Source organism: Natrix helvetica, assembly GCF_964273705.1.
Source record: "Natrix helvetica genome assembly, chromosome: 1".
NCBI classification, from domain to species: Eukaryota; Metazoa; Chordata; class Lepidosauria; order Squamata; family Natricidae; genus Natrix; species Natrix helvetica.
The window spans coordinates 179085494-179101591 of NC_138548.1; the positions used below are offsets into that span (position 1 = coordinate 179085494).

At 35.1% G+C, this 16098-nt stretch overlaps 1 protein-coding gene across 8 annotated transcripts in view; it reads right to left on the reverse strand.

Annotated features, from left to right (window-relative positions):
• Nucleotides 1-16098, reverse strand: part of ANKRD44 (ankyrin repeat domain 44) — a 151848-nt gene that overhangs the window by 47533 nt on the left and 88217 nt on the right. For all 8 annotated transcript variants that reach the window (XM_081936488.1, XM_081936490.1, XM_081936486.1 and 5 more), the window contains exons 5-11: nucleotides 14040-14240; nucleotides 13715-13802; nucleotides 9936-10078; nucleotides 7719-7931; nucleotides 6234-6312; nucleotides 3328-3442; nucleotides 2052-2134 (exon numbers count right to left, since the gene is read on the reverse strand). In XM_081936488.1, the coding sequence (XP_081792614.1) occupies nucleotides 2052-2134; nucleotides 3328-3442; nucleotides 6234-6312; nucleotides 7719-7931; nucleotides 9936-10078; nucleotides 13715-13802; nucleotides 14040-14240 (922 nt within the window). The remainder of the gene's footprint in view (nucleotides 1-2051; nucleotides 2135-3327; nucleotides 3443-6233; nucleotides 6313-7718; nucleotides 7932-9935; nucleotides 10079-13714; nucleotides 13803-14039; nucleotides 14241-16098) is intronic.

Sequence of the window (16098 nt, forward strand, 5' to 3'; positions counted from 1 at the left end):
GTCTAAAAATGTACTTGTAAAAGCAGCTTCCATTATCATTCCTTGGCCATATTGTACTGATTTAACATTAATGGACAAAATAACAGATGCTCCCTGTACAGAAAGGCTCTTGTAAAGATTAGAACTGATGGTAGGTTTTGCCCAGTGAAGAACAAGGCCTAGTTGGTAGGCCAGAGCGAGGGACAGCTGCTTCACTAATTTTGGAGAGCAAATAGTTAAGCAATTGGAATAGCCCATATTACGGGAAACTGATATTTCAAAATCAAAGACTAGCATATTGGTCTTGGATAATGAAAACAGCCTTTAGTTCTGATGTCTCTCTTCTTGTTCATCAAAAACGGTGATGAAAAATTGCACATAGCGTCTCTGAGCATTGCTTGCTGTAAGTTTGGTTTTCCTATACAGTCGAATTAAATTGCCCTAATTTATGACATCAAAAATATTTATGAGACAAAAAATAAATGTATGTAGCTTCCTTTAATCTAGTTTACTATTTATGTATTTCTATAGGACTGCAGAGTGTCACACAAGTCAATAATAAAAACCAAGTGATATTGAAATTAGAAATTCAACATAAGATTAAACTCTCAACAAAGCATATGGTAACAAAACAAGTGAAGGCTACAAAAGGGGACAAACTGATTGATTTCCTGTTTATATAATGCATTACATTTTATCTTGTACCAAAAAAGGAACAGCCTTACATATGTCTATTTTAAAGTAGATTCTATTGGCTTACTAATAAACAAGATTTGTTAAGAATTTTGGTGTCAGGCCTGTAGTTATGTTCATTTTAGGATCTTTGGCCTGCCACACTTTCTATTATTTTCCTATGCTGTTTCATTAGTGCAGTAGTTGGGAGGGGGGAATAGAAAGGAGTAGATGTGTGGAATGTGTTGTTGTCATTCTTTCTAGAAGCCCAAGGTCATCTTTTGTCTCCGCACCTTGACACCTGACCGAAACCAGCGGGGTGGAAATGCCAGAGTGGAAGAAGAAGATTGGACCATGTGATGGATTTATGGGTGTGGGCATAAGATCATGAACTTTCAACTGGGTGGAATTCCAGGAAGCAAATCAGAGTTGGAATTCCACAGATGTGCTAAGATGTCTGACCTATTAAATCGGAACTTTAAGGAAAGTTTTGCCTTGGACTCTGATTTAATTCTGCATGATACTTGGAACACTGACATTTGGTTTATTAAAGGTAACAGTCAAGTAAGCTAGTACATACTTCACAGATATTCCTATCTTGAAACCTATAAGCCAGAATGGAAAAATTATCAGAGACATACCAGCCATAGAAAGCTTACCATTGGTGGTGAAATTTGCAAATCCTCTAACAAGCCAGAATTGTAAATACATTATGAGTCCTCTCAAACTTTGCAAGTTTGGGTTTGAATGTAAAGTTAACCTTATTTTGACTGACAGAAGCCATTGTCATTTGCTTGAGATAAGCAGAAGCAGCTGGGAATGTAGTAATTCCTGGTGGTGAGAAGAACTAAGAACCAAAATGTAAACAAACCTGGTTTACATTCTGGCAAATTATTGAGAAAGAGCCAGCTTATTACCAGGTAATCAGGTGGTTGTTTCATAAACAAAAATCTCCTTTGATTCATAGAAAGGATTTCAGTTTAACAAAGGCTTGTTCAATGTTGCAGCGGTGTTCCTCCACCCACAACCAAGACCTATAGAGTTGCTCTCCACCTTGTCCTCCCTGCCTGTAGATTTTGCAAGGTTCCGCAGAAAGAACAGCAAATGACAAAAATTACTCCCTCTTTTCCTCCAGAAATCATACAATATCCTATAACAGGTGCTCAAATGACCATTCTTTATGGTCATTAAAGGGGACAGCATCCAGCATGCTTTAAACACAGACAATGCATAAAACAGGAGTGTATATACAGTCAAATAGGAACACATAGATTTGCACATATAACCATACAACAGCATGTGTTTGAAACAAAATGTAAGTCCTTGAGTTGCTAAGTATGCGGACATACATTAGTGACACATTCACGAGGTTAGTTTTACATTCTTTTGCCTTTGCTTACCTGATGAAAGCAACTTCCTACAGCAGTCAGCATGTGCATTAAGTGCTGCCAAGTGTAAAGGAAACATGCGATGGATGCCACTTCTGCAAAACAAACAAACCTCTGATATAAACATTTCTTCAAATAAAGTTTGTAAACACCTCTCTCCGTATATGTCTCTCTTCTAAATCTATTTGCTACAGGGAAATTTGGATTTATTTCAGAGTGATAAAATGGCAGTATGTTTTCTAGTGATATATGGAAAAGCTTTACAAATATTTCCTGCTTACTAAATAGCAATCTCTTCCAGAACCAATTTGTAATCTCCCTGTCATACAAATATGTTATCAGACAGATTGTAAAAGTACAGGAATAATCTACTGGGATTCATTAGAACATTATACAATGTCCAGGTTACGTCTTAAAAATTTCCTATCTGAATATAAATAAGTCAAATTTAATTATTTACTCCTTCATCCCCCTACACGTAATTATCTCAGATAATGCCCTTCGACTTTACTTCTTCAAGCATTATATTTGCAAATCTTCTGCTTCTGGATGCCAATCTGGAAGGACACAAAATGATCTTGACAAAGAACAATTCAAATGTTCATTTTAGGTCCCAGATATATTATCCCATCCTGACATTGATGTCTACCTAATGAGTCCACACCGGATTCTCACTTCACTGGACATCTCAGGCACTGACAGAGGTGTTTTATTTGATCAACATACAGGTCATTGAAGCATGAAATATAAATTTTGAGCGGATAACCTGGATTGCTGAAACCTTTTTTCTCATTGATGCTCATTTCTATCTTCAGCAGTTAGAAAAGTAATGGATTAAAATTCATATAGGAAATAAGCCCAAAATATTGTAGATCATATCCTTCTAAACCTTCTTTCTGTATCTAAACAAATAATAACCATTTATGGTATTTTTTTAACCAGAAAGAAAATATAGCAATAGTTCTGAGTTGTACAATCCAATCATATTATAATATTAGGTATAGAAATGGTAAAAGTTGAAATAGAAATTTATTGTATTAATTATAACTGTAAACTATTTGTTGATCCTGTCTTGCTATGGACTTCAGTCAAAGCTATTGATGTCATACAGAATGAATGGGTTTAACAAATTAAAAAGGGTCCAGCAATCATTAATCCACCTTAAATATTTACAAAATATTATCAACTCATTGCTAAATAGGCCATCTTCCCAATCCAAAGTGATGATGCACTCTAAAATTAATGATATAATTTTACAATTTGAAATATTACTTCTTCAGCAACTTACTTGGCAGCATCAGCTCCACTGGTTATTAAGGTATTAATCAAAAGTTCATGTCCATATCTTGCAGCCACATGGAGGGGCGTGTTGCCATCCTTATCAACACAGTCAATTTCACCTCCTGTATATGTCATTTCAATATGAAAATATTATGTAAGGATCAAGTGCAATTTAATGGAAAAACTAACACATTATTTGCAAGGATTAGAGAATTTCACCTATACAGCCAGTAGAAAATATAACACAACTGTATTTTCACTATTTGCAATATATTATTTGAGATAGAAATATGAAAACATTAGCAATGAATTTATATGGAATCACTATACCATATATTACTAATCAAGAAATTCTACACTATTAGATATAGTGCTATATATCCTGAAAGGGCAACCAAAGTACATTATCATACAACTTTGATATTGGTACACAAAAACTGCTAACAAGCCTTAACAAACCCACACAAATAGAACACTTTGTGACTTAATATGATGGCCTGATCACCATAACACGTTAAGGCACGTTGGGCTCCCTGAACATTATGAACTATAAAGTACCAAATTCCATCAATGAAGGGCTTGACCAATTCAAAAAGAAGAAAATAAGACAATTCTATCAGATGAAAAGCTGTGGCATTTTAATTTCTTATACAATATCTTACTTAAATGAAACAAAATTATCAATTGAAATCAAGAGTGCCAAGACAAAGGGGGGGGGTAATAGTTTGAATCAATATGACAGGATGCATGTCCAAATAAGAGTCACAGGTTAGGTTAGGCTCGTCTTACAGCAAAAACCACATTTGGCCTTCAAATACCTTCCTTAAGAGTTAGGTTGTATCTTTTCCAAGGTAGTGAAGAAGTTTATGGGAATCCACCTCGGCTTTTGCACAGAAGTTGTGCCTTAACCCCAGCCAAAAATATTTTTATTGCAGCAACATGAATTATGCACTTTTAGAATGTTTTCAGGGATGTTGACAATTTCTGTGCATTTTGAACAACATGTTGCATGTGTGTCCTGCATTTAGAGGTAGTACAAAATATTACCCTTAAATACTTGTAAATTTTCACCTGTTCAACTAAGTGCATATTTGGAATTCTTACGTTTTACAACATACATTATAAAGGCAGAACTTGTAAGACAGTAAGTTCAAAAGTGAATTTGAATCAATAAAAGTTTCTATAACACGGATTTTGGTCCTACCCATCTCCATTTTTACTTAGGCACGCATTTTGCGGAAACCCAATCTAGAAGTTTCTCTAATTAATTTACCAGTATGTAAATCTAACAAATAAATGAGCTCATCTTCAGAATTTCCCATGAATTTTTAGCCAACTGATATTGTCCAATGTATATTTTCTTTTCTTTTTGCTAACATTTTGCTAATGAAATTCAGAAATTCATTAGTCTGCTTCTGGCTTGCTAATATTTTTAGTGCTTTGTCAGTTATATTTAAACTATAATGGGATTATTGCATTTTTATTACACAATTTGGTTCCACATGAAACCGAAGAAAGATTTTGAGCAGGGAGCTGTAGGTCCCTGCCATCCTCAATATTTTAATAATTAAAAATGTTACTAAAACTAAGAACAATATTTAGAACAATATAAGAGGACTAATTTTTTTTCTTAAGGGTGAGTTCAGACTTCTGATAAGAGCAATCTATTCCTTCTCTGAATAGAACAGGATGACAAAAAGCTAAAGAGAATGAGAAAGAGAGAGAAATATTCTCCCACCCAGGGTGTTTGATGTAGATTTTCTGGGTCATTCATAATAATAAACTATATAGTGGACTAAATTCTCACTGTGATTTTTTGGCTGTATTTCCTTTTAAACTGATATCCATGTGTGAATGTATCCATATCTACAATATATGTCAAATATATTATTTCTACTATTTCCCCATGGTCCAAATATTTCTTACCTGATTAAGGTAATTTCATTGATCAATACCAAACCGAAACATGCTGCAAAATTTTTACTTAGATTTAAGCATTTCCTTGGTGAAAGGCAGTAGATATTATTAGGACTTAGGGCTAAAACTGTTTCCAGTTTGTACTATCTTTCTGATAATTTGTCATCCTAACAGCTTGGACAGCATTCAAGTAGAAACAAAGACTTTCTTAATGAGAACATCATGATCTGAAATGAACCTTATTAATGATATGATGGCAAATGGAAAGAACTCAGGGCAGTACTATTTTTGGTAGCAAACCTGCATATGCCAGAATTTTTAGTTTCACTAAAAATATTTTTTCTAGTATTTTCCTGACATTATAACCTTAGATTTCTATATCCACCACATTCATTTTGGAAACTTTGTCAGAGATGAACCAACATATAAATTTAATCATGAGAACTTCTCCATATAACAGAGCCATCAAAAAATAGTTGTCTTACACCAGATTTATGGATATTCCAACTGTGCCCTGCTTATTATATATCTTCTTTGGAGATGTTCTGCAATGGTCTGCAAACTCAATGAACGTTAAAAAAATAACAAGAAACTAAAAATGCCTAACCCTAATCCTAACCTTATAGACAATATTCTCTCCTCCCTCTATCTAGTGGGTCTTTGACAATCTCTAGAAGGGTTGCTAATTTTTGCTCAATTTCCATTGCTGTGGTTTACTATTTTACCCTGCTGATGTCTTAATTAAGTATAGATTCTAGTTAAGTTCATTTTATTATTTCTCTCCCTAGTCATTTCAGTTGTCTCTGACTACAAATAAAGAAATAAGTTACAATAACATTTAAATTGTTCTATTTTTCACTCTTGTTTCTTTTGGACTGTATATCCGAAAGAAAGAAAATATACAACTGTTCATTTTCTAAAAAAATTAAAGATTAAAACTTGACAAAATTAGTAAAGATGCTTTAAAATGATACAATATTAAAAATACTAGCTTACCATTCTGAATGAGAGTTTGTGACCGCGTAAACCTCCCATGTACAGCTGTCATATGCAGTGGGCTTTTCCCGTCTTTACTCTGTCAAACAAAAACACAAACATAGGACAGATCACACCTATTGGTAGTGAAGTGTCTATTTCCTTTAAGGTGCTCTTGATGCCCCATGTTTAGACGTAAAATGGCAACATTGGACACTTCCTAAATAAACAGAAAGAAGGATTTTTATCAATTAAAATAATATTCAAAGCATCTTAACATTTATGACTCGGTGAGCTTCTAAGCATTTATAGAACAGAATAACATTTTTTTACACTGTGCTTGTCTCTTGATCAGGCCTTTGGGAATTGTTCAATAACTGGGTTCATGTTCTGAAAACATTTAAAATATAGAGAACAGATGGGTAAGAAGAAATTAACATACTCTTCTAAGAAGAGACAGCATAGCAGTAGCCTAAGGAATCACATTTTCCCCACAAACCTTACTTTTTCTCCCCAACCAGGGGTGGGATTCTACCGCTTCGGATGAACCGGTAGCTCCGACTATCAGCTGGGAGTGAACTGGTTCCTCCGACTTTGAAGAGGGTCTGCCCACGCCTGTGCTATACTCACCTATATTTCCTTTTCCAGATCCCAGCTGACTGGCGCGGTAGAGTGGATTGCCTCACCTCAGCTGCTTTCCTCGCCAGCAGTAATGCGGAAAGTGAGTTTTCTGTAAACTGCACGCACACGCACATACAGCTAACTGCTTGTTAAACCGGTAGGATCCCACCCCTGTCCCCAACTCTAAATTGTCTAGTGATATTATAAAACAAAAAGATTCAGAAATGGTTGTCAACCTTCTAAGTAATATTGCAAGAAAAGATGGGGAGAAGAAACATATGCCTCCATTTTCAGGCTACAGTATTGTAGTTAGAAGTAATCCTGCTAAGGGATGGAAGGAACCTTGCCTGCTAAGGCAAGAAAGGAACATTTTGTTTCTGATCCCATTTGTGATATATAGAATACCTATAATGGGCAACATGCTTAATGATGGCAGTATTTAAGAGAAGCTCTTAACAGCCCTTCAATTCTTCACCTCTGAACCATGTGAAGGATGCTGCCTCATTTTTCTTTGTTCTCCATGTAAATTTGTATCTATTTATTATTCACCTATTAAATTTATGTTGCCCATCTTGCTGTCCAGAGCGACTTTAATGTAACAGTTATCCATCCCAAGCAATTTTTGCACAGAAAGAATATGTCTGAATTAGAAAGTTAAAAATTCAATAATCATGATTTTTTTTCCTCCTTCAATAGTCATGCCTCCCATGCTGTTCAGAAAAGAAACGGACTCTGTATTTTACAGGCATGCCTCAAAGCTCAGCATTTAAATGTGTAGGTGTAACACATAACCTTCACTTACCTGATCTCCATTCCATTTATCTACTGTTTAAAGATGTAAGAAATGGAAATCAAAAGGAGGAGATGTGGAACCTATAATTTTACCTGAATGTTTACATCTGCCCCATTATTCACAAGTAGTTCCAGACAAAGGGCCCCGTGAGTAGAAGCAGCAGCAAAATGGAGGGGAGTGAATCCACTGTTATTAGGCTGATTGACGTTAGCTCCGTAGTCTATCAGCTCATTAGCCACAGAATCCTGCCCATTATAACAAGCAATATGAAGGGCAGTATTTCCATAGATGTTCATTTCATCAATCTGCAATAGCAAAAGATCACATGAAATCACTCTCATTAAGGCATTAGTTTTGCCTAGCCCATGCCTCGTTGTGTGTTGTTTCAATTTTTTAATTAGTATATCAGAACATAAAATACAAAGGAAAATAAAAATAATAGGAAACTGGGGAGGGAAAAGGGAAGAGGAGAGAGTATGGGGTAGAAGAGGAAAAAGAAAAAAAAGTATTGCCTTCCGGCTCTTTTTAGCACACTAGAAGAAAACATTGCCTGTTGACTTAGCTGGAGATTTGCAACACAGGGTTTGTTATTAATTAACAAAATATAATCTAACTGTTATAACTATAAAATACTAACTATGCCTTACAAGTTTGTGTAAAAGGAAAAGAGGTTCTAGTAAGGATAAAATGGTCCTTAATATTTCAAATAGAATGTAATGCATTTCTTCAAGAAAAATTGTATTACACAACAAAATGTCTAAATATCACATGACTACATAAAACATATGGAAAAAAAATCAACTTAAATGATTTCCCTCCTGTGGCTACAAAATTTAATCATTCAATTTTATGAAGAAATAAAAAAAAAAGTTATGCCCTCCACAAGGGTGTATGCTCCTGAACTTATTCTTATGATATTGATATCAAACTCTGAGATTAGGAGAACTATCATCCAACAAACGAAACAGTGGAAATGTGGCCATTCATTTAAAGTAGGCCTAGAAGAAGCTCAATGAGATTATTTTAATTTGGATTTAAGCAGGGGAGATAATGCGAGCTTGCAAAACTATGGACCCAGTTCTAAAAACATACTTTATAGTATGAAGAATATAAACTTTTGACTTTTTAAAGCACAATCCTGGGAAAATACGCTGTCACTTAAAGAGAGACAGATACTATGCTGCATATCCACTCTATTCCAACTGTATGAACTTTGTTCCAAAGGAAATATGACTGGGTCCCATGTAGTCTTCTTTACGCAATGTTTAGGACAACATTGGAATTTTTGCTCTAGCATTTATATGATAATCCCAGGGCTTGACTGCATTTTAAATTTAAAAAGAACCTTAATTGTTATATTGTTATTGTTTTAAGGTATCTTGGTTGGATCTTTGATGGCTTTATTTAATATGTCTTATTGTTCTGTTACAAACGGTTTTGAGCTCCTCCAAGTAAAAAAAACTGTAAATAAAAATAACAAGATTTTTCTTTTAAAAAAAGAAAAGGATTGCATTTTTTCAAGAAATTGCATCTTTCCCAGGCTTTTAGGTTTGCACAAAAATCTTGGATATTGTAAAAATCTTTGCTTAGATTCATTCAAACTTGGACATGTGTTGGTGGTATAAAAAGAAAAACAGAAAAAGAAGGAAAAGGAAAAAAAATAGTATAGTTATCTAGGTTAAAGCTGTCAATGTTGAAACTGATTATTTATCTAATAAATTAAGGGAGACAATGAAGAAAATTTATCCAATCACATAGGAGCAATTATCCTCATTTCAGTATAAGTGGATATGGTCTGTTGTTCATCACATGCTTCAGTGGTACTTCCATATGGTATATTTTATTATTATATCAAGGGACAAAGGAAGTTGGAGAATTACATTTGTGGCTGTTACTCTCAACAACTATGCCATATTAATATAGCAATAACAATAACACTTAGACTTATATACCGCTTCATAGTGCTTTATAGCCCTCTCTCAACAGTTTATAGAATCAACATATTGCCCCCCAACAATCTGGGTCAACCTTGAGCCAGTGAGATTCAACCTGTCGAACTGCTAGCAGTCAGCAGAATTACCCTGCAATACTACATTCTAACCATTGCTCCACCATGGCTCCACAGATAATATCATTATCCATAATAATTAAAATAATTTATAATCCAAAGAATGGTTCGTCCATCTTGTCAAAGATAGCACACTTTTTAAAAAGGTGCCCATGCATTCCTTTTATATACAAGAATTAAAGCTTAAACAGTCAGGATTTAGAACAATTCAATGTTAAAAGTAATATTAACAACTTCTTACCTCCACACCAAGATTGAGCAAGTGTTTCACTATGCCGATCTGGCCACTGGATGCAGCAGCATGAAGTGGAGTGTAACCTTTCTTATCTTTACATGTCACTTCAGCCCCATGACTGATCAATAATGAAACAACTTCCAAGTGGCCTAAAAAAAGACAAGGAAAATGTAGTATTTCTTGTCTATCTTGGCAGTGCAATTTAATATGGCTCTCATTGTTGGTATGCCACTCTAGGTTCATAACTCAGTCTCAAACAAAAGATACTCATTCATTAGACAATTGTTAATGTGTGTGTTTTAGACAAGTGAAGGAAGGTGAGAGATCTAATTTTATATGATGCATATAAAAAATCCTGGATGACTGTATTTCCTGGACAGGACAATAAAACCAATTAATGTATCTGAGATGAAAGGTTAATTGTAACACACACACACACACACACCTATAACCCTTCAAGTTATCTTTAGCCCTTTGAAAAAAGAAAAGGGAAAGCAACAACAGACATTTTAAAGAAAATCCAATACTGAAGAGATCTTCACATAAATCATTTCCCTTTTTAAAAAACAAAATTATTTTAATTCCACTGTATTCTATTTTGGGCTTACTTGCATTTTTAAGACAATTCAAAAGTTGCATTTTTTCAGTTAGATAAAGGAACATGAATAGCTATTTTTAAGGAACTGTATTTTTTTCTTTATACTTCTTCTAATCTAATGTAATTACTCCAATTGTGTTTCACTTTCACAGGGAAGGTCTTATGAGAAGGCTTTTTAAAATGTGAATGCTAATTAGTTCACCTTTTTCTGTTATTAAACAGGTAAATTGTTATGCTGTGAATTACTGTTTTCATAATAATCAAGCTACCATCATATATATGGCAGCGAAAGAAAAGATTACAAAAAAGGGTCATTAATATGTGATAATTGTTTTTGAATAAAATAGAATAACTGAGTTGGAAGGGACCTTGGAGGTCTTCTAGTCCAACCCACTGCTTAGGCAGGAAACCCTATACCATTTCAGACAAATGGTTATCCAACATCTTCTTAAAAACTTCCAGTGTTGGAGCTTTCATAACTTCTGGAGGCAAGTTGTTCTACTAATTAATTGTTCTGTCAGGAAATTTCTCCTTAGTTCTAAGTTGCTTCTCTCTTTGATTAGTTTCCACCCATTGCTTCTTGCCTGCCTTCAGGTGCTTTGGAAAATAGCTTGACTTCCTCTCCTTTGTGGCAGCCCCTGAGATATTGGACACAACTATCATGTCTTCCCTAGTCCTTTTCTTTTCATTAAGCTAGACGTACCCAGATCCTGCAACTGTTCTTCATATGTTTTAGTCTCCAGTCCCCTAATCATCTTTGTTGCTCTTCTCTGCACTCTTTCTAGAGTCTCAGCATCTTTTTTACATCATAGCGACCAAAACTGGATGCAGTATTCCAAATGTGGTCTTTCCAAGGCATTATAGAGTGGTATTAACACTTCATGTGATCTTGATTCTACCCCTCTGTTGATGCAGCCTAGAACTGTATTGGTTTCTGTTGAATTTCACAGTACAGTAAATAAATGTTAATATATTTTCTTTTTCCTAACTGTTAACTCTATTGATGCTTATGATTAGTTAGTAATCCCCTTTTCAAATATCCCACAAACAGCAGTATTTAAAGATGATGACTGAGAGTTCTGAGTTTTTGGATTTCCGGGGAAGAAATGGTGAACTAAAGACAGCTCCACTAAACGTGGAGCCAAGAAGCACAGCAAAATAAAATGCCACCAAGTAGATCAGCTCTTTGTAATTTCTTTCTGGACAAGAAAAGGCTTTGGAGTTGATGACAAGTGATCACTACAGCTGTTCCTTGCAAGGAGTTCGCAAGACAGCAATCTCCAGTGGGTTTAGAGCAGTGTTTCTCAAACTTGGCAACTTTAAGTCCTGTGGACTTCAACTCCCAGAATTCCCCAGCCAGCTATGCTGGCTGGGGGATTCTGGGAGTTGAAGTCCACAGGACTTAAAGTCGCCAAGTTTGAGAAACACTGGTTTAGAGATTCGGGAGAGAAGGGAATAGCCACCTTCTCAAACCATGGTTGCCAACTTTAAAATAGGGTTCTCATACTTCCTTTGCTAATCACTTTTAAAAATCACTTGCTAACTGCTCTTCAGTTATAAGGAACCACTGGATTGGCAAATCTGAAAAAAAAACCCAGGCAAGTTTCCTTCGATCCTTACCAAAATAAATTTTAAATACAAGCTTAAGGATTTAATTTGTTTTAATAGGCAGCAAAAGGCTAATTAAAATTTTGACTTTTGAAAGTTACAAAGATTTCAAATAAGGTTTTGGAATTCTCTGTGGGAAAAAACTTTCATTTTGAATTTTTTTTAAAAAAATATTGACAGGCTGGGATGTTGAAAGTTGGACGCTACGAGGAACTAAAAGAAACTAAATATTACAATTAAAGCAGAAAACCACACATTCGACTTAGAAGTACAGGAGGAAACAAATTTATTTTAATATTACACATACTGGAAGATATTTTTGAACAATGGACCCACGCTCATTTTTAAGATTGTCTGCCTCTATAGATAAATCATCTTGCATTTCTGCAAACTGAAGTTCCTGAACCAGCATCACTGCATATTGACAACATCAAACTAATATCAGTAATTTCTTCAAAAACTGTCCCAACCATTTTCAGTAGACTCGCCTACAAAGCTTTGCAAAAGAAAGCATCAATTAAGAGCAAAAGTCTTTGTGCAGCAGAATATGGTTGTTAAATCTAAGAGATGAGCTTCATATACTAATGACCTTGATCTTTTTCCATATTTTACACATTTTTGCCTTTCAGCTAACATATAGAGAAGTCTTTTGTAAGTCACCAAAGGGGAAGATCTTTCAGCAAAACACATGGATTCCTGATCAAGAGAGCTAACTAATTGAAAGCAACATTTCTAAAGAATAGTTTCCTTAGTCAATCTTATAAGATGAAGTTCTATACATAATAAATTACACACTCTCTCCGGTATAAATTATGGATATGATTCAGTGCAAAGAAACTTTTCTACTTGTGATTTCAACATACTGTAGTTTGAAAAAATCGTGATTTTTTTTCAAAGTCAGTATCCTTGAGGGTTCTTTTTGATAACATACATCAACTTCATCTTGGCCCAGATATAATGTCTTGGGTCATTTTTGCTTTAATTCTTTTTCGGGGTTTTTTGGATAAATTATATATCTGTATCATATGACTAATACATTTTGATTTTCCTTTCTGCTTGAAGACTATGTGTAGCGTCATCTGTTTCATGAGCATCAGTTTGTACAATTTAATACTGGTTGTCCTTACTGGTAAGACTGAGTCTGCCTTTCTGCGAAGGAAGATGCTGAGGTCTCTACAGAAAGTTTCACTGATACCTGCAATGGCTCTAATGCATATTTTGTTTATCACTACATGAACTCTGAACCATACAAGAGTTGAAAAACCACTTAAGTCTGAAATATTTTAAAAATATTCAAATGAACAGTGAGCAAATATTATTTTTAATTTAAAGACATTTAACATTTTCTCCTTAAAATATGATGTAAACCTTTAAAGGGATTTATTTCACCCTAAAATACAAACAGAAATAAATTATCAAACATCAGCATTAGAAGAATATATCAAACAGCAGAAGAAATTCAAATATGCTTATTAAATTAAGGGAAGATCTTGAGTATTGTAATTATTATGACTGTTACTACTTATTGCCAATCATATTACAGACATTTTGCTAACAAGAAAAAACAAAACTCTCTTACCCTTGTATGCTGCCCAATGTAAAGCTCTTCGGTCCCTTTTGTCGAAGGCATTAATATTTGCCCCTTTAGCCAAAAGTAAACTCACCATCTAAAACAAGCAAACAGTCCTCAAATGTACATCAGTCAATAGTTATAGACTATGCAACAATTGACTTAATGTTGATTTGTACTTCACAAATGTACTTTTATTGATTTGTTTTACCCAATCCATTGGATACAAATTAGCAGAAAAATTCTGAGTTCAGCTCACATCACATAAAGGGAAATAATTTTGCCAGACCAGACAGATTTGAAAGTAAAATAACAATGTTATTAAGTCACTCACTTCAACATGGCCATTCAGAGCTGCATGGTGTAATGCTGTCCGACCTCCTCTGTCGGAGACATTGACACTGCTCAGAAGTGGAATTATCACTTCAGCACACTTCACAGCTTTATTTGCAGCTGCAACATGTAGGGGTGTCTGCCAGTTCTTGTCTCTGGCATTGACGTCAGCTGAATGCTTAATCAATACTTGTACGGCTTCCTAGAAGATCACACAATTAAATCACAAGGAAAGCACTTATTAGAATCTATAGATTAGATTTACAAATCTTATACCAACATTGGCCTTATACCGAAATATATTACTTCTCTCCTGTAAAGCTTGCCTCCAGAAGCTGTGAATGCCCCAACACTGGAAGTCTTTAAGAAGATGTTGGATAGCCATCTGTCTGAAACGGTATAGGGTTTCCTGCCTAGGCAGGGGGTTGGACTAGAAGACCTCCAAGGTCCCTTCCAACTCTACTATTGTATTGTATTATTGTATTGTAAAATGGACTCCATTACCTTTATGCATACTGTGTTGAATAGCTATAGAAATGTTCCTCTAGCTTGACTGAAGTATTTAAATGCAACAGTGCTCAATATGGAAGAAAATGCTACAGTCAACATCCTACTTAGAGATAAATTCATATTCCTGTATGATTTCCTGTAAATCATACTTCTCCAATACTTCTCCAATCTGATATGTAGGATTGCAAACTCCATCATTCAACCATGTTTATTCAAAATTAAATCCAACTTAGTGGACCCTACTTATCAGTAGGCTTAGATTTGGACTGTTAAGTAACTGAAAACACTTTCAAATGTGTAGTCTGCACCCAGTCTGAAGACTCCTGTTATTGTACAGCATTGGTAGGAGTTAAAAGCTGAGCTGATATCTACCTGGTTGGGCTGCAGAGTATATGAAATCACACTTAAAATGGTTTCTCTTTTGCTAGGCTGACAGCTCTGGAGGGCTTGTCAATTTTCCACTGGGGAAATTCTTCTGTTTAACAACCCCCTCCCTCCAAATTCCTTAGCTCAATCTAGCCTCTCCTTCCTCCCACAGAGAATCAGCTGTCATTGCTTCGGACTGATGCACTATTATTAACTTTTTAAAAAGTACCAAAGGACAAAACTTTGGTGGCTTTGCAGCTCCCTCTACTTGGCCAGACAACTTACCAAACAAATATATACAGTACAAATTACCAAACAAATACATACAGTGCAACATGCAAATAAAAAAGAAAAGGGGAGATGAGGCACTGACTGAACACAATATTTGCTGCTTGATGATTGATCAGCTAAAGGGACACTGACTGACTTAATGTTTCTCAACAGTATGAGAGGAAGCAGCAGTGAGGAAAGTTGTGGGTCACTTAAAATCCTTAAGGGATTGGGGAGTAAAAATGGCAAAATAAAAGTACATTTTACTGGTTTAATCTAGTTTATATTTCACAGTGCCTTCTGAAGAATTCTGGCTTCATGTGAATGAGTTGAGTCACTCCAACTTTGCTTCTGCTGCCATTGCAAAGGATTAAATAAACCACAGCATAATTTCTTCTTAGTGTGTTTTAATGTGATGTGGAGCTGGGGAATTCTGGCTTTTTTTCATTCTAACAAGCCAAGATTTGAAAGCTAAGAACTCAATATGTATACCCGCCTCTCACAGGTGGCCCTCAAAGAAATAGAATGGAAGTGGGAAAAATGTGCATCTTATTAAACTATTAGGGAGAGAAGGAGATAACTTGGATTTTACCTGGGAAAATTATTTGTAATCAATGATTTTATTCACATGGACATTATTTGGCTATATAGTTATGTGGTTTCCCCACTAAGACTGCTACATGAAGACATGACTTGCAGACATCTGCCCAAGATGCATGACTGACAACAGGTCTAGCGGAAAACCATGCAGCTTCCAGAATTTGTACCAACAGTGTGGTTCCACTATTCTTTCAATTGGCCCTTCAGACTCATTATATGCTTAAAGCAGAATTACGATCAATATACATATACATACGTATATATGTGAGCTACAGAAATATAACTGAGCTACAAAAACAAAACAAAAAAGTATG